The 17,289-nt window shown below is 48.4% G+C and overlaps 2 protein-coding genes across 4 annotated transcripts in view; both read left to right on the top strand.

Annotated features, from left to right (window-relative positions):
* Positions 1 to 2,146, top strand: part of ATG16L2 (autophagy related 16 like 2) — a 38,005-nt gene extending 35,859 nt beyond the window's left edge. For all 3 annotated transcript variants that reach the window (XM_087965940.1, XM_087965941.1, XM_087965942.1), the window contains 2 exons: positions 224 to 325; positions 1,288 to 2,146. In XM_087965940.1, coding sequence (XP_087822066.1) covers positions 224 to 325; positions 1,288 to 1,375 — 190 coding nt within the window. In that variant the 3' untranslated portion in view covers positions 1,376 to 2,146. The remainder of the gene's footprint in view (positions 1 to 223; positions 326 to 1,287) is intronic.
* A 10,413-nt stretch (positions 2,147 to 12,559) lies between these two features.
* On the top strand, positions 12,560 to 13,590 carry LOC148130334 (uncharacterized). Its single transcript, XM_087967668.1, has one exon. It carries the CDS (start codon positions 12,658 to 12,660, stop codon positions 13,390 to 13,392), a length of 735 nt encoding a protein of 244 aa, XP_087823794.1. The 5' UTR covers positions 12,560 to 12,657; the 3' UTR covers positions 13,393 to 13,590.
* The last annotated feature ends 3,699 nt before the right edge of the window (positions 13,591 to 17,289 follow it).

The raw sequence follows: 17,289 nt of genomic DNA on the forward strand, positions 1-17,289 counted from the left end.
CTGTTTATGGGTGTGAATGTTTGCTCTGCAATTGGGATACAACATGAAGAATGAAGGATAAGTGTTTTAAATAAATAAGATATCTTACGTTTTCGATCTTAATACATATACTTTTTTTTAATCTAGTTGACCTGGTATTATACCTTGATAAAAATAATAATTCAATAATCCTCTTTCCCGATTTCTTGACGTCGTTTTTATCCGGCATTTCTGAACCCGGCAGCCCGGATAAGAGCTACGCCTTGGCTGGATCTTCAAATGGCACCCTTTTCCTCTGGGACATTACAACGGGGAAATTGGAAAAGAGCTTGGCGGGAGTCCACCGGTGAGGAATTTTTTTTTTCCCCTCAGCAGGGTCCATTTGAAACAAAGCTGTCAAAGTGGCGAGTTCAAATCTCGTTCCCAGCAGGTCAAAAATATATAGAATACCCCGTTTCCCCGAAAATACAACCTACCAAAAGTAAGTCCTAGCTTGATTTTTTACACGTGTGCCCAATATAAGCCCTACCCTCCCAAAATAAGCCCCAATTAAGATCCCACCCACTCCAGAGTGGAGGAGTAAAAATTGAGCTAGGATGGGGATGCAGGGTGGTGGTGGAGCTGCCCTGCTACTTCCCTTTGGACAGGTGTAGCCAGGCCTCGCACACCCTGACACCTGCCTTGCCGGCCCATTTCTTCTGCAGCCGGCAAGGGTGGTCAGGCTTTCCTGAAGGCCTCTGGAGCTGAGAACAAAGCTCTGGATCGATCCTGAGGTCTCTTATCAGCTGCAGAGGCCTTCAAGAAAGCCTGGCCACCCTTGCTGGCCACAGAAGAAGAAGTTCCTGAAGGCCTCGGACAGCGAAAAGGAGGCCGGGGGCAACGCACGCAAGTTAAGTTAGTCAGTGGATGACATCCCCCGAAAATAAGACCTGGTGCCTTTTTTGATGGCCAAAAACATATAAGACAGGGTCTTATTTTCAGGGAAACAGGATAGAATTTACACTTCTTCATTGCCCACGTGTGATTTGGACGCCCAAGGAATTTGTCTTCGGTGCATAAGCTCTCAGTGTACCTAAAAAATACATTCCTGAAGAATCCTAAGACACAGCCCTCGGCGATAGCCATAGGATACGAAATAAGCGTAACCAAAATCATACTAGGAAACCAAACCAAACAATAATAAATCGTCAAGATCCAAAGACCTCAAACAGGAACCCTCCATCCTTCCTGCTTCCTTGCAGGTCTTATTATTGGGGGTGTGGGGAGGGGGCTCAAAAATGGCATTTCTTTCTCTCTCTCTCTCTCCAGGTCTTCCGTCAACGCTGTGGCGTGGAGTCCCTCTGGAGTACACATAGGGAGTGTGGGCCGGTGCCGGAAAGTTGTGTTGTGGAGGTAGCAGAAGAGAAGACACGGAGGCCACACCTCGTGTCTCTTTGGGCCTTTCGGGGTGGATCGTTAGGCGTGAGAACGAGGACCTCCCAACCATTTGAGGTGGGGCCTGAGAGGCAGGTCTTCCTTCAGCCCTGGATTCGAGTCTTCGTTCTTCCTTGCGATGGAGGAAGGAGGCCAATGGGGAGCCAGTATCCTGGGACAAACACCCCCCACCCCCCTGGACACTCACTCGACCTGCAAATCCAAAGCTTTTAAAGGAGAAACCAGGCTTAATACCAAGAACTGGGATCTTGGAGTCTTAGTGGACAACCAGCTAAATAGGAGCCAGCCGTGTGCAGCGGCAGCCCAAAAAGCCAACGCAATCCTAAGTTGCATTAACAAAGGGATGCGGGTGGCTCAGTGGCTAAGACGCTGAACTTGTCGATCAGAAAAGCCGGCAGTTCGGCGGTTCAAATCCCCAGTGCCACGTCACGGAGTGAGCTCCCGTTCCTTGTCCCAGCTCCTGCCAACCTGGCAGTTCGAAAGCAGGTAAAAAAAATGCAAGTAGAAAAATAGGGACCACCTTTGGTGGGAAGGGAACAGCGTTCTGTGCGCCTTCAAAGGCGTTTAGTCCTGCCGGCCACATGACCACGGAGACGTCTTCGGACGGCGCTGGCTCTTCCTTGGCTTTGTAATGGAGATGAGCAGCGCCCCGTAGATCTGGAAAGGACTAGCATGTATGTGCAAGGGGAACTTTTACCTTTACCTTTACAATAAAGATCAAGGGAGGTACTAATACCACTCTGTAAAGCCTTAGTAAGGCCACACCTAGAGTACTGCATCCAGTTTTGGTCACCACACTATAAAAAAGAGGTTGAAGCTCTAGAAAGAGTGCAGAGAAGAACAACCAGGATGATGAGGGGATTGGAGGCTAAAACATACGATGAACGGTTGCAGGAACCGGGCCTGGCTAGTCTAGGGAAGAGAAGGACCAGGGGAGACAGGAAAGCATCTTCCAATATTTGAGGGGCTGCCACAGAGAGGAGGAAGGGGGTCAAGCTATTCTCCAAAGCTCCCAAAGCCCAGAAAAGGAATAATGGATGGAAATGGAACAAGGAGAGATTCAACCTGGAAATAAGGAGGAATTTTCTGACAGGGAGAACAATTAACCTGTGGACAGAAGTTGCCTTTGGAAGTTGTGGGAGCTTCATCCCTGGAGGTTTTCAAGAAGAGACTGGACTGCCATCTGTCAGAAATGGTGTAGGGTCTCCTGCTTGGGGGGGGGGGGGTTGGACTAGATGACCTACAAGGTCCCTTTCAACTCAGGCATTCTGTATTCTGATTAATTTTTTTATTTTATTTATTTTGTCAAGCAAGTATTAGATAACAGGTATAAGTATAAACATGATGATGAATACATGAAATGGATACAAACAAAAAGGAACAGTAGGACAGGAACAGTAGGCACGATGGTGCGTTTATGCACGCCCCCCTAAACGACCGGAGGCTAAAATATACAAGAGAAGGGTTGCTGGAATTGGGTAGGTCTAATTTAATGAAAAGAGGGACTAGGGGTGACATGATGGCAGCCTTCCAATATTTGAGGGGCTGCCCCCAAAGAAGAGGCAGTCAAGCTATTCTCCAAAGCCCTTGAAGAGGCAGGACAAGAAGCAACGGATGGAAACTCATCAAGGAGAGAAGCAACCTGGAATTAAAGGAGAAACTTTCAGACATGGATGACCATTAATCAGGGGAACGGCTTGCCACCAGAAGTCGTAGTGTGTTTTGTTTTTTTCCTCCGGTGGGACTGGTCTATCAGGGCAACCTGATCTACCCAATGATGGGACGGTGCATCCTTTGTCGGTAAAACATAAATTGAACACCAGAAGGTGTAAGTGCTCCATCACTAGGAGGTTCTTAAGAAGAGATTGAATGACCATTTGTCTGGAATGGCAGAGGGTTCCATGAACTCCTATTACCTGAGCAGGGAAGTCAATGCCCCTCTTTTCTTCCCTTTCTTTTTTTTTCCTTTTTTTTTGGGGGTTTTGATCAGTTTCAGCTCTGATAATTTGTAATCTTTCTTTCTTTCTTTTTCTTTCTTTCAGGGGTTGGACTAGATGACCTCCAAGGTCCCTTCCAACTAGGATAATTTGTAATCTCTTTCTTTCTTTCTTTCTTTCTTTTTTCTTTCTTTCTTTCTTTCTTTCTCTTTCTTCCTTCCTTCCTTTTTCTTTCCTTCCTAGATGACCTCCAGGTTTTTCTTTCTTTCTTTCTTTCTTTTCTTTTAGGGGTTGGACTAGATGACCTCCAAGGTCCCTTCCAACTAGGATAATTTGTAATCTCTTTCTTTTTCTTTCTCTTTCTTTCTTTCTTCCTTCCTTCCTTTTTCTTTCTTCTTTCTTTCTTTTTCTTTTAGGGGTTGGACTAGAACACCTCCAAGGTCCCTTCCAACTAGGATAATTTGTAATTTATTTCTTTCTTCCTTCCTTCCTTCCTTCCTTCCTTCCTTCCTTCCTTCCTTCCTTCCTTCCTTTTCTTTCTTTCTCTTTCTTTCTTTTGAGGGGTTGGACTAGATGACCTACAAGGTCCCTTCCAGCTCTGATAATTTGTAATCTTTTTTTTTCTTTCTTTCGGGGAGAGGTTGGACTAGATGACCTCCAAGGTCCCTTCCAACTCTTGTTATTCATCCCCACAGAGCTCAGAGATGGCAGCAAATGCTTAACCATCTTCTCCACTATATCAGCTGCCAAATGGTGTAAGAGCCAAGTAAAAATAGGGGGGGAAAAGCTCTCTGGAAATGTGCTTGGAAGGAAGAATGAATCACAGCATTAAACAGAGGAAGGTAGATTCCACCCCCCACCCCCCCAGTGCATCTCACCCCTTCCGTTGATTGTGCGTCTGTGCGTCGGCACTTGAAGTGCTTCCCCGGGGAATTACTTCACACCTCTTCACCCCCCAACAGCCCCCGCAAAGGATGTGAGGCTGGGCTGGCTGTTTCTCTCTCACACATTTTCCCAGGGCGTGGGTGGGTGGGTGTGGAAGGGCTGCCCCGCTCCCCTTAGCCTTTGGCAGAGACCATGGTGAGCGTTTGGCTCAGCTTTGATCTTGGACCTCGGATGCCCTGCTGATAAAGTGGGGGGGTTCCCCCCTCCCTGCTTTCGTTGAGGTGTGGAAACATTTGCAAACCGAGAAACCCCTGAATGGCAGGCTGACCAAGAATAACCGCTAGCCACACCCTGCAGAGAAAGCCTCTTCTAACTATGGTTTTATTTTATTATACAACATACAAAGAAGAGGAGGAGGGGAATAGGAGGAGGAGGAGGAGGAGGAAGAAGAAGAAGAAGAAAGGAGGAGGAGGAGGAGGAGGAAGAAGAAGAAGAAGAAGACAGAATAGAGTTGGAAGGGACCTTGTAGGTCATCTAGTCCAGCCCCCCGCCCAAGCGGGAGACCCTACACCATTTCTGACAGATGGCAGTCCAGTCTCTCCTTGAAAGCCTCCAGGGATGAAGCTCCCACCACTTCTGAAGGCAACTTTTGTTGCATCGGTTGATTGTTCTCCCTGTCGGAAAGTTTCTCCTTTTTTCCAGGTTGAATCTCTCCTGGATCAGTTTCCACCCATTGTTCCTTGCAGAAGGGAAATTAAGGGAGGGAAAGGGGGGCTGAGATACAAGGGGAAAGAAAGAGGAAAAGGAAGAAAGAAAAGGAAAAAAAGAAAGATTACAAATTATCAGAGTTGGAAGGGACTTTGTAGGTCATCTAGTGAGAATAGGTTGACCCCCCCTCTTCTTTGGGGCAGCCCCTCAAATATTGGAAGACTGCTACCATGTTCCCCCCAGTCCGTCTTTTCACTAGACTGGCCGTACCCAATTCCTGCAACAGTTCTTGGATGTTTTCTCCTCCAAGCCTTTAATCCTCTTTTTTTGCTCTTCTCTGCACTCTTCCTAGAATGTCAACGTCCACAAATATGTAGCCTTTGTATAAATGGGAGGGGGCAGTCATTGTTTATATTGTTGTATATTGGGTTCTTATTTTTTGTAAACAACCCAGAGTCACTGGGAGTAATTGGGTGGCCATATAAATCTAATATTAAATAAGCAAACAAATAAATATGATACCAAAAATGTAGTGGGTTTGTATCTGACAATAGAGAGCTTCAACCATGCCAGAGTGAATATCTTTGTAATAAGTGGTGGTTACATTCGGATCGGTCTACCAAGGAGGAAGTTCTGATGGAGCATCTTGGAAGCAAGAGTGACCATTCCTGTGTGGTCTTAACAGAATAACAAGAGTTGGAAGGGACCCTGGAGGACTTCTAGCCCAACCCCCTGCTAAGAGGCTTCCAAGACCTCAAGAGAAGAGGCAGGAGGAGGCCACAGGTGACTCTCAGTTGTGTGGACTCAAAGGAACGGAAATTTAAGAGTGGAGTTGGGGACCAGGAAGTTCTGGCCCAACACACCTAACCAAGAAGGCAAAACTTCTGATTGTGCGATTGCAGTTGTCTACTTCGTGTTTTTTTTTTTTTTTTTTTGACCTGCCAGTCAAACCATAACACAGCAATGAGACACAACAAGCCAACATGCTAACCTACATAACTGGCTGGAGAATTCTGGGAGCTGAAGTCCACAAGTCTTACAGTGGTCAAGGTTGGAGACTCCTGACTTAGATGACCCTTCTGGTCTCTTCCAACTCTATCGTTCCTGGCTGGCTGGGGAATTCTGGGAGTTGAAGTCCACAAGTCTTAAAAGTGGCCAAAGTTGGCCAAAGTCTGCTTTACAATATTAGAACTCACCCAAAGTCTTCGGCCCTGGGGCTATAAAAAAATGCACATAAATCAGTGAAATGAGAATGTACCCCCTTCATGCCACCAAACCACCCCTCCCCAAACATTAAGGGCATCTACAGCCCCCCAAACATTCCCCTTTACAAAATGGATCTGAGTCACAAATGGTTGAATTTTAAAACCAGCTTATTTCAACTTTGGCAGTTTGGACTTCGAAACCCAGAATTCCCCACCTAACAAAGGGTTTGTGGAGGATGAGAAGGAGAAATGAGAGGCCCTGAACTGGGTTGTTTTCTTGCAGATGTTTCGTGATCAGACTAGGTTATATCATCAATGCTAGTGGGGGGGGTGGAGGAGGAGGACTGTGGGGTTCTTGGTGCTCTCTGAGTTTGGTGGTTTCCTTGCACACGTTTCATGATCCAACTAAGTAACATCCTCAGTACAAGAAAAGAGGAGAGTTTGTGGAGAGGAGGACTGTGGGGTCCATGGTCCTCTCTGAGCTTGGTAGCTTTGTTGTAGACGTTTCATGACCCAACTAGGGAACATCATCAGTGTTAGAAGGGAATGGAGTTTGCAAGAGGGAGGAGGAGGAAGAGGAGGAAGAAGTGTGGGGTTCTTGATGCTCTCTGAGTTTGGTGTTTTTCTTGCAAACATTTCATGATCCAACTAAGTAACATCCTCAGTACTAGAAGGGAGTAGGGTTTGAGGAGGAGGAGGAGGAGGAGGAAAACTGGGGTCCTTGGTGCTCTCTGAGCTTGGCTGTTTTCTTGCAGACATTTCATAACCAAACTAGGTAACATCATCAGTGCTAGAAGGAAGTGGGTTTTGCTCTCTAACACAGCCCGCTAGGGACTTCTGGGAGTTGAAGTCCACCCCTCTTTTAAGTTGCCACGGTTGTGATAACACTGTTCCAATCACCCCTTTTCTGCTTTGGGGGGATCACCCAAAAAAGGACCAGCAACCGAAAACCAACCTCCCAATGGTCAGTCCTCCTGGTGGAGATGCAACAGGTGAGGCTGGAACCAGCTGGGATGTCCTGCAGAAATCCTTGCAGGATCAGGTCCCCAGCCTGGAGTTCTTTGCTTTGCAAAGGCCCCCCCCCACCTCAAAGGTTTGGTTTCTCCCAATCAGTAGAAGGTCCTTTAAAAGGGCCAAGGGGGGCGATTTTCTTTCCTTTTCCCTTGGTGTTTGAGGTGTCCCCTCCAGCAGGTGAGTGCAGGCAGGTGGGTTGATCTGGTTCAGGGTTCCTTTGATTCCTTCCCCCCCACCCCACCCCCCAAAAAAAGGCTGGGTTTGGCTCTGCAGCGAAAGCCACTTTGTAATTAAATGAAAAATAAGGAACGAAGACCACCGCCTAGGTGTTTTTTTCTACTTGTTTTGGTTAAATGTTGGTTTATTGCCTTTAGAATAAAATCTATTAAAATGACCTGAAAGTTGCAGCCGGGCTAAGCCTTTTGCACAATTTTAATGCCCTTTAATCACTTGAGACTTTGAAGAAGAGATGGGACCGCAGTTTGTCAGAAAATAGTGTGGGGCATTTGGTCCCCAAACTTGGCAACTTGAAGACTTGGGGTCTTCAACTCCCAGAATTCCTCAGCCAAGCTATGCTGAGAGTTGGAAGTTCACAAGTCTTCAAGTTGCCAAGTTTGGAGACCTCTGGTGTAGGGGTCTCCTGCTTGGGTGGGTGTTGGGGTTGGACTGGATGACCTCCGAGATCCCTGCCAACTCTGTTTAATCTGGAATGGGTTGTGTTAACGCAGAAAGGGGCTACCGTTTTCCCTTTTTTTGTAGGGGTTTTGTGTTTTTAAGTTGAGGGGGATGTCCCTTCCTTGCCATTTGTCCCTCAACCCGGAGCCCTTCATAGATTGGGTTTCCATGAATTTCTCTCCTTTTTGGTTTCAAGATTGTGTTAAAATTTATTATATGACGTGGAACACAAAGAAAACTAAGGGGGAAAGAAAAGGCTGTAGGATAAACAAGGAAAAAAATGTTAGCTTGCTTGTTTGAGGACAGTGAAACTATAATTGCCGCTTCAACGTTTTGTCAGACATTTAGTGACTACAAGCCATGTTTAGAACAATTATTCATGCTTGTGGGGGGGGAACTACATTCTTTTTTTTCTTTTTTTTCTTTTCTTTTTTTTCTTTTCTTTTTTTTCCTGCTATTTTAGCTTAAATAAAGCTTGAATGTTGAGTTTAAACAACTCCACTAGAGATTTCTCAAAGGAAGCTGGTTTAAACAAAATGCTCCTCTCTGTTGGAAGCAATTAGCATAGCCAGCTCAACCAAGTTTATTTTTTCCCCTGTCCATTTTTCCCCCCTCTGTCGTGAGAAATATATATATATATTCTGCCTGAGAGACTAGGATATTTGTAGTTCAGGATTGAACTGGGGGGGTGTCCCTGGTGCTCTCTGAGTTGGGTGGTTTTCTTGCAGATGTTTCACAACCCAATTGGGGAATATCTTCAGTGCAAACAGAGTGTAGCCAACACCACCAAGGACTCCAGAGTCATCCTTCCCATCCCCTCTCACTTTCCCTCTCTCCTTCCTTCCTCTCTCCTTCCCTCCCTCCCTCCCTCCCTCCTCCTCCCTTTCCCACCCTTCCTTTCTTCACCACTCCCCCTCCATTCCTCTCCTTCTCCCTCTCTTCCTTCTTCCTTCCTTCACTACTCCCCTCCATTCCTCTCCTTCTCCCTCTCTTCCTTCTTCCTTCCTTCACTACTCCTCCTCCCATTCCTCTCCCTTTCCCTCTCTTTCTTCTTCCTTCCTTCACTACTCCCCCTCCATTCCTCTCCTTCTCCCTCTCTTCCTTCTTCCTTCCTTCACTACTCCCCTCCATTCCTCTCCTTCTCCCTCTCCTCCTTCTCCCTTCCTTCACTCCTCCTCCTCCCATTCCTCTCCTTCTCCCTCTCTTTCTTCTTCCTTCCTTCACTACTCCCCCTCCATTCCTCTCCTTCTCCCTCTCTTCCTTCTTCCTTCCTTCACTACTCCTCCTCCCATTCCTCTCCTTCTCCCTCTCTTCCTTCTTCCTTCCTTCACTACTCCCCTCCATTCCTCTCCTTCTCCCTCTCCTCCTTCTCCTTCCTTCACTCCTCCTCCTCCCATTCCTCTCTCCTTCTCCCTCTCTTTCTTCTTCCTTCCTTCACTACTCCCCCTCCATTCCTCTCCTTCTCCCTCTCTTCCTTCTTCCTTCCTTCACTACTCCTCCTCCCATTCCTCTCCTTCTCCCTCTCTTCCTTCTTCCTTCCTTCACTACTCCCCTCCATTCCTCTCCTTCTCCCTCCTCCTTCTTCCTTCCTTCCTTCCTCCTCCATTCCTCTCCTTCTCCTCTCTTTCTTCTTCCTCCTTCCTCCCATTCCTCTCCTTCTCCCTCTCTTTCTTCTTCCTTCCTTCACTACTCCCCCTCCATTCCTCTCCTTCTCCCTCTCCTCCCCTTCCTTCACTACTCCTCCTCCATTCCTCTCCTTCTCCCTCTCTTTCTTCTTCCTTCCTTCACTACTCCCCCTCCATTCCTCTCCTTCTCCCTCTCTTCCTTCTTCCTTCCTTCACTACTCCTCCTCCCATTCCTCTCCTTCTCCCTCTCTTCCTTCTTCCTTCCTTCACTACTCCCCCTCCATTCCTCTCCTTCTCCCTCTCCTCCTTCTCCCTTCCTTCACTACTCCTCCTCCCATTCCTCTCCTTCTCCCTCTCTTTCTTCTTCCTTCCTTCACTACTCCCCTCCATTCCTCTCCTTCTCCCTCTCTTCCTTCTTCCTTCCTTCACTACTCCTCCTCCCATTCCTCTCCTTCTCCCTCTCCTCCTTCTTCCTTCCTTCACTACTCCCCTCCATTCCTCTCCTTCTCCCTCTCCTCCTTCTCCCTTCCTTCACTACTCCTCCTCCCATTCCTCTCCTTCTCCCTCTCTTTCTTCTTCCTTCCTTCACTACTCCCCTCCATTCCTCTCCTTCTCCCTCTCCTCCTTCTCCCTTCCTTCACTACTCCTCCTCCCATTCCTCTCCTTCTCCCTCTCTTCCTTCTTCCTTCCTTCACTACTCCCCCTCCATTCCTCTCCTTCTCCCTCTCCTCCTTCTCCCTTCCTTCACTACTCCTCCCCCATTCCTCTCCTTCTCCCTCTCTTTCTTCTTCCTTCCTTCCTCTCCCCCCATTCCTCTCCTTTCCCTCTCTTCCTTCTTCCTTCCTTCACTACTCCTCCTCCCATTCCTCTCCTTCTCCCTCTCTTCCTTCTTCCTTCCTTCACCTCTCCCCTCCATTCCTCTCCTTCTCCCTCTCCTCCTTCTCCCTTCCTTCACTACTCCTCCCCCATTCCTCTCCTTCTCCCTCTCTTCCTTCTTCCTTCCTTCCTTCCCCCTCCATTCCTCTCCCTTTCCCTCTCTTCCTTCTTCCTTCCTTCACTACTCCTCCCCCATTCCTCTCCTTCTCCCTCTCTTCCTTCTTCCTTCCTTCCTTCCCCCCATTCCTCTCCTTTCCCTCTCTTCCTTCTTCCTTCCTTCACTACTCCTCCTCCCATTCCTCTCCTTCTCCCCTCTCTTCCTTCTTCCTTCCTTCACTACTCCCCCCCATTCCTCTCCCTTTCCCTCTCCTCCTTCTCCTTCCTTCACTCCTCCTCCTCCCCATTCCTCTCCTTTCCCTCTCTTCCTTCTTCCTTCCTTCACTACTCCTCCCCATTCCATTCCTCTCCTTCTCCTCTCTTCCTTCTTCCTTCCTTCACTACTCCTCCCCCATTCCTCTCCTTCTCCCTCTCTTCCTTCTTCCTTCCTTCCTCCCCCCCATTCCTCTCCCTTTCCCTCTCCTTCCTTCTTCCTTCCTTCACTACTCCTCCCCATTCCTCTCCCTTTCCCTCTCTTCCTTCTTCCTTCCTTCACTACTCCTCCCCATTCCTCTCCCTTTCCCTCTCTTCCTTCTTCCTTCCTTCGCTACTCCTCCCCCATTCCTCTCCCTTTCCCTCTTCTTCCTTCACTCCTCCTCCTTATCCCTTTCCCTCTCCCCTCCTCCCTCCCTCCCCTCCCCATTCCTCTCCCTTTCCCTCTCCTTCCTTCTTCCTTCCTTCACTACTCCTCCCCCATTCCTCTCCCTTTCCCTCTCTTCCTTCTTCCTTCCTTCACTACTCCTCCCCATTCCTCTCCCTTTCCCTCTCTTCCTTCTTCCTTCCTTCGCTACTCCTCCCCCATTCCTCTCCCTTTCCCTCTTCTTCCTTCACTCCTCCTCCTTATCCCTTTCCCTCTCCCCTCCTCCCTCCCTCCCTCCCCATTCCTCTCCCTTTCCCCTCTCCTTCCTTCCTTCCTTCACTACTACTCCCCCATTCCTCTCCCTTTCCCTCTCTTCCTTCTTCCTTCCTTCCTCCTCCTCCTTATCCCTTTCCCTCTCCCCTCCTTCCTCCCTCCCCTCCCCATTCCTCTCCCTTTCCCTCTCTCCTCCTCCTTCCTTCCTTCTCAGCATTGACAATGTTCCCTAGTTGGATCATGAAATGTCAGCAACAAAAGAACGCAGCTCAGACAGCACCCAGGGCTCCAGAGTTCTCCTCCTCCTCCTCCTCCTGCACTGATGACAGTCGTTGGCTCATGAAACATCTGATAGAAAACCACCAAACTCACAGAGCACCAAAGACCCCACCATCCTCCTCTCTGCAAACCCCACTCTCTTCCAGCGCTGATGACACCATCTAGTTGGGTAATGAAAGGTCTGCAAGAAGAGGGTTTTGAGAAAAAGAGAGAGTAACCGCCTTGCCTCCAGAAGTCGTTGTGCTCCATCACCTGAGGTTTTTAAACAAGAGCCTGGGCTGCCGTTTGTCTAAAACCACGTTGTGGCTTCCCCGGGAGCCTGTGCAGGTGGCAGCGGAAGAGTGGGGAAGAACGGGGACCAGTTCGGGAGTCTGGGGAGGACTCAGACGAGGGTCCTGTGTCTGATGCAGGGATGGGGCCAGGGCCATCTGGGAGTGGAGTGCTGCCTCTGGAGTCTTCGGAGTCTGGCAGCAGTAAGGCAGAGGAACAGCGGGAGCCTGTTCCCAGTGTGCTTATGCACAGAGCTGCCGGAAGGCAAGAGCAACTAAGACAAAAGGGGCGACTTGGGAGTAAGTCTTGGAGAGGATTGGCCCCTCCCATAAGACATAAAGGAGGAGCAAAGGTAGAGAAACCTTTGCAGGAAGCAAAGTCGTTCGGATTAAACCTGGAAGCTCTGTGTGTACTTCGGTTGTTTTTTTTTACAGTTAATTGGGCACTTTAGTTGTTGGCAGCCATTCAAAGGAGAGAAAGGTGAGTGCTTATCTCGAGGGACTGTTTGGGACTCATTACAGGCTGGGAATGAACATCATTCCAAGCCGTTGAAATAAAACACGAGTTTGTTTGGACTAAGCGTGGTGCTTAATTATGGTCTCAGGAAGCCTTGGTCAGAACATTGAATAGGGCAGTGGGGTTGGACTAGATGACCTCCAAGGTCCCTTCTGGCTCTGTTTAACTCTGGGATGTCCATCTCTCTTGTCTTGTAGGAAGAGGCTCCTGAGATCTCCTAGGGTTGGGGCCAGGTCCAAGAGATCATGTGGCAGGAGGCCTATTTAAAGAGCCTGACTCCGCTGGCGGAGGCTCTGGACGAGATGGGAGTTTCCACTGAATTTCTCGGCGTGTCCTTTGCCCCGAACAACCAGGAGAAATGGGACCATCCCTTCGCCAGGAGCATCGTGGGCAGCGTCCCCACCATGGTGGAGATCTTGGAGGACACGGACTTCTTCCTCCTGCTCAACAAATTCTCCAACCTTCTGAAGGGCTTGCAGACCACCGGCCTCCTCTGCCCGCCCTCCGAGGAGCGGAAGAAGCTGTCTGACGAGGGCGTTTTGGAGCTCCTGTCTCCTGTCTCCAGGCTGCTGGTCACGCTTTCTCCATGGAAGACCTACCTCAGCTTCTCGGGTCTCCGCGACTTCCTGGAGGAGATGGAAGACGACTGGGAGGGCCCGACCTGCGTGGAATACCTGGCCCTCTTCCAGCAAGTCCTGGAGGAGCTGGAGCTGTGGAAGACTCTGGTTTGCTTCGAGGTCCTTCACGACTTCCTCACCTTCCAGCATCCGTCCCTGGCGTGGTGGGCTTCTCGTCCCGAGACCCACGAGAAGCTGGGCCCCCTGAATTTCTTTCCAGCGTTGGTCGAAGCCAAGGAGATCATGGATGTCGGGATGGAGTTCTTCCGCGACTGCCTGGCCGACCTGCACGCGGTTCTCCACAGTCTCAACGGGGTGGAAGCCATCGTCCCGTCTCCAGAGGACTTGGGCATTGCGTACTAACTAGCAGGCCCATCTCAAAAAAAGGGGGGGCTGGTCCCTTAACCGCTGACGACCGGCCGAAAATGGATGCTCCTCTACAATCCTGGGCCTGACTGACTTACCCTCCAAATCCTAAGCTTTCCTCCAAGGGAATTAATTGAAATTGGATTCATTGACTTGATACCCCTGTGTAGGCGAGTGATGCCTGGAAGTGGCCGCCATCTTCTTTCCCGCACCCTGTTTTTAATTGGGAGTTCAATGCCTCTGTGCTGAATTGCTCTTCTGATCATTTTCAATAAAATTCATGGTTTATTTACCTAAAGCTGTGTCTGGTGTGTGATTTTTAGGCTAAAATATTATGGGGGGAAGCCAGGACCCACAATGGGGGGTGTGGGCATGGAAGGTGTGGTGAGGCCCATAGATAGTTTTCAGGCATCCGTTTTTCTCAACGTAACGGACAGAGCCTGCATGTGAAGTGGGGTAGGGTTTCCTGCCTGAGCAGGGTTGGACTAGAAGACCTTCAAGATCCCTTCCGACTCTGTTATTCTATTCTGCTTTCTATTCTATTCTGTTTTCTATATTCTATTATTCTATTCTATTCCATTCTATTTTCTATTCTATTCTATTCTATTCTATTCTATTCTATTCTATTCCATTCCATTCCATTCCATTCCATTCCATTCCATTCCATTCCATTCCATTATATTTTCTGTTCTGTTCTATTCTGTTTTCTACTTTATTCTGCTTTCTATTCTATTGTTTTCTATATTCTCTTCTATTCCATTCCATTATATTTTCTGTTCTATTCTATTCTGCTTTCTATTCTATTCTGTTTTCTATTCTATTCTGCTTTCTATATTCTATTCTATTCCATTCCATTCCATTATATTTTCTGTTCTATTCTTCTTTTTCTATTCTATTCTGTTTTCTATATTCTATTCTATTCCATTCAATTACATTATATTTTCTGTTCTATTCTGCTTTCTATTCTATTCTGTTTTCTATTCTATTCTGTTTTCTATATTCCATTCCATTCCATTCCATTATATTTTCTGTTCTATTCTATTCTGCATTCCATTCTATTTTCTGTTCTATTCTATTTTTCAATTCATTATATTTTCTGTTCTATTCTGCTTTCTATTCTATTCTGTTTTCTATTCTATTCTGTTTTCTATTCTGTTTTCTATTCTATTGTTTTCTATTCTATAATTTATCCTATTCTGTTTTCTATTCTTTTCTGTTTTCTATTCTATTCTGATGGATTAGAGCAGGGGTCTTCAATGTCAGCTAATACTTAGGTTGGGTAACCTTTAGCATGACTTACAATGTCTTCCCATAGTTCTGCAGCTGTTACAAGGTGAAACCAAAATTGAAGGATTGCTTCTATTAACTGGGTTTTATGACTGGGTCGTTCCTGATCTATAATTTTTCATAGAATACAGATAATTGAAAGAGCTTTGTGGTGTTATTAGCCATCCAAACCTCAAAAATACACCCCCCTCCCAAAAAAAAATGTTTCCACAATTTTGGCTGTTACTGTAAGTAGTATTCTGTTTCCTCTTGGTCCTTAAGTTTCGTGGTTGATTCCAAAGGTTTGCCTGAGGCCACCGACTTCGTGGTCTCGTCCGTGTCTCTTGCGTGACCACAGGGTGGATGTGGTGGAATACCACGATCCGGGATGTTTTTCATCTTCCCAGCGTAGCCGACAATCCTGGGATCCCATCCAAGCCTTGGTCAGATGTGGCCTCCTCCTCCTCCTCCTCTGTACAAGCACCGAGCCATTGCACGGGCAGTCCTCTACTTACGACGGGCTGCTTAGTGACCGTTCAAAGGGACAACGGACATCCCCAGCCGTGCAGAGAGCCCTTCACTTTATGACCCAACCTTTCCGCTGCTGAGAGAGACCGTCGTTACATGCATTTTGCTCCATTTTACGATCTTTTCTTGCCAATGTCATTAAGTGAATCACTGCGGATGTGAAAGTGAGTCACAGGGTTGTTAAGCGAATCTGCTTCCCCCCGTTGACTTTCTTGTCGGAAGAGATCGTAAAAGGGGAAATCACATGAACCACACACACACCCCAGGACTGTCATAAATGTGAGTCGGTTGGTGGTCATCTGAATTTGGATCCCGTGATCTCAGGGAAGCTTCAATGGTCATAAGTGTGAAAAATGGTCATAAGTCACTTTTTTTTTCCAGTGCTGTTGTAACTTTGGTCACTCAATGAACAGTTTAGGATTGCCTGTATTTGCCACCCAGATTCAAAGTTCCGACAGCTGACCGGTTCTGACATTCTAGCCACCTAGCTAATCTTTGGCTTGTCAGGGGAGACACGATGGCAGTCTTCCAGTATTTGAGGGAGGGGCTGCCCCAGAGAGGAGGAAGGGGTCAAGCTATTCTCCAAAGCCCCCGAAGGCCAGACAAGGAATAATGGATGGAAACTGATCCAGGAGAGATTTTTCAACCTGGAAATAAGGAGAAACTTTCTGACAGGGAGAACAATCAACCCATGGAACAGAAGTTGCCCTCGGAAGTTGTGGGAGCTTCATCCCTGGAGGCTTTCAAGAAGAGAGTGGATTGCCATCTGCCAGAAATGGTGTAGAGTCTCTTGCTTGGGTGGAGGGTTGGACTAGATGACCTACAAGGTCCCTTCCAATTCTTATTCTGTTCTGTTCAGGTTGAGATAACTAGACAGCTACACCAGAAAAAGTGCAGAGAAGAGCAACCAGGATGATGAGGGGACTGGAGGCTAAAACCTAAGATGGACGGTTGCAGGAACTGGGCCTGGCTAGTCTAGGGAAGAGAAGGACCAGGGGAGACAGGAGAGCATCTTCCAATATTTGAGGGGCTGCCACAGGGAGGAGGAAGGAGTCAAGCTATTCTCAGAAACACCTGAAGGCCAGAGAAGGAATAATGGATGGAAACTGATCAACCTGGAAATAAGGAGAAACTTTCTGACAGGGAGAACAATCAACCTATGGAACAGAAGTTGCCTTCAGAAGTTGTGGGAGCTTCATCCCTGGAGGCTTTCAAGAAGAAACTGGACTGCCACCTGTCAGAAATGGGATAGGGCCTCCCACGTGGGCGGGGGAGGGATTGGACTAGATGACCTCCAAGGTCCCTTCTAACTCTATTCTGAATTAATTAAAGTTGGGACTTTCATCGTTGGAGGCTTTCAAGAAGAGACTGGACTGGCCTCTGTCAGAAATGGTGTTGGGGTCTCCCGCTTGGGTGGGGGTTGGACTAGATGACCTACAAGGTCCCTTCCAGCTCAGTTAATCAAAACACACACCCTGGAGGTTTTTAAGAAGAGATTGGGCAGCCGTTTGTCTGAAAGGGTACTGTAGGGTCTCCTGCTCGAGCAGAGGGTTGGACTAGACGACCTCCAAGGTCCCTTCGGAATCTCATGAAATGGGGAGGCTGGCGGAGAATGGCGGGACCTCCGGCTTTATCACAGGAGGGGAGGAAGGGAGAACACCTCCCCCTCCTCCCCCTTTCCCAGGCTTGGTCGTGAGGTCGCCGCTTGCCTCCCCCCGACCCCCCCGACCCCCACCCCCCTCGCGTGCACGCGCCCCCTCCCCTTCCAGAGCCCGGCTTGGCAAGCAGGCAGGCTTCTTTCGGCCCCCCTCCCCAGCTCGCTCGCTCGCCCCGCCCTCCCTCCCTCCTTCCCGCCTGCCGGACACGTGATGCAGGGGCTGCAGCCGGGCGGCGTGTGAACGCGGCTCCCCGCGCATGCAAGAGAGGGGCTGCTGCCTGGCTCTCCCGGGCGTGACGCGGCGGCTGGAGGAGGAGGAAGAAAAGGAGGAGAAAAGGAGGAGGAGAAGGAGAAAAAGGAGGAGAAGGAGGAAGAGAAAAGGAGGAAGGAGGGGGAGAAGGGGGAGGAGGGGGGAGGAGGAGGAGGAGAGGAGGAGGAGGAGG

This window comes from Notechis scutatus, chromosome 5 (assembly GCF_049901735.1).
Source record: "Notechis scutatus isolate UNSWTSFEM ecotype Mainland chromosome 5, rNotScu1.2, whole genome shotgun sequence".
NCBI lineage: Eukaryota > Metazoa > Chordata > Lepidosauria > Squamata > Elapidae > Notechis > Notechis scutatus.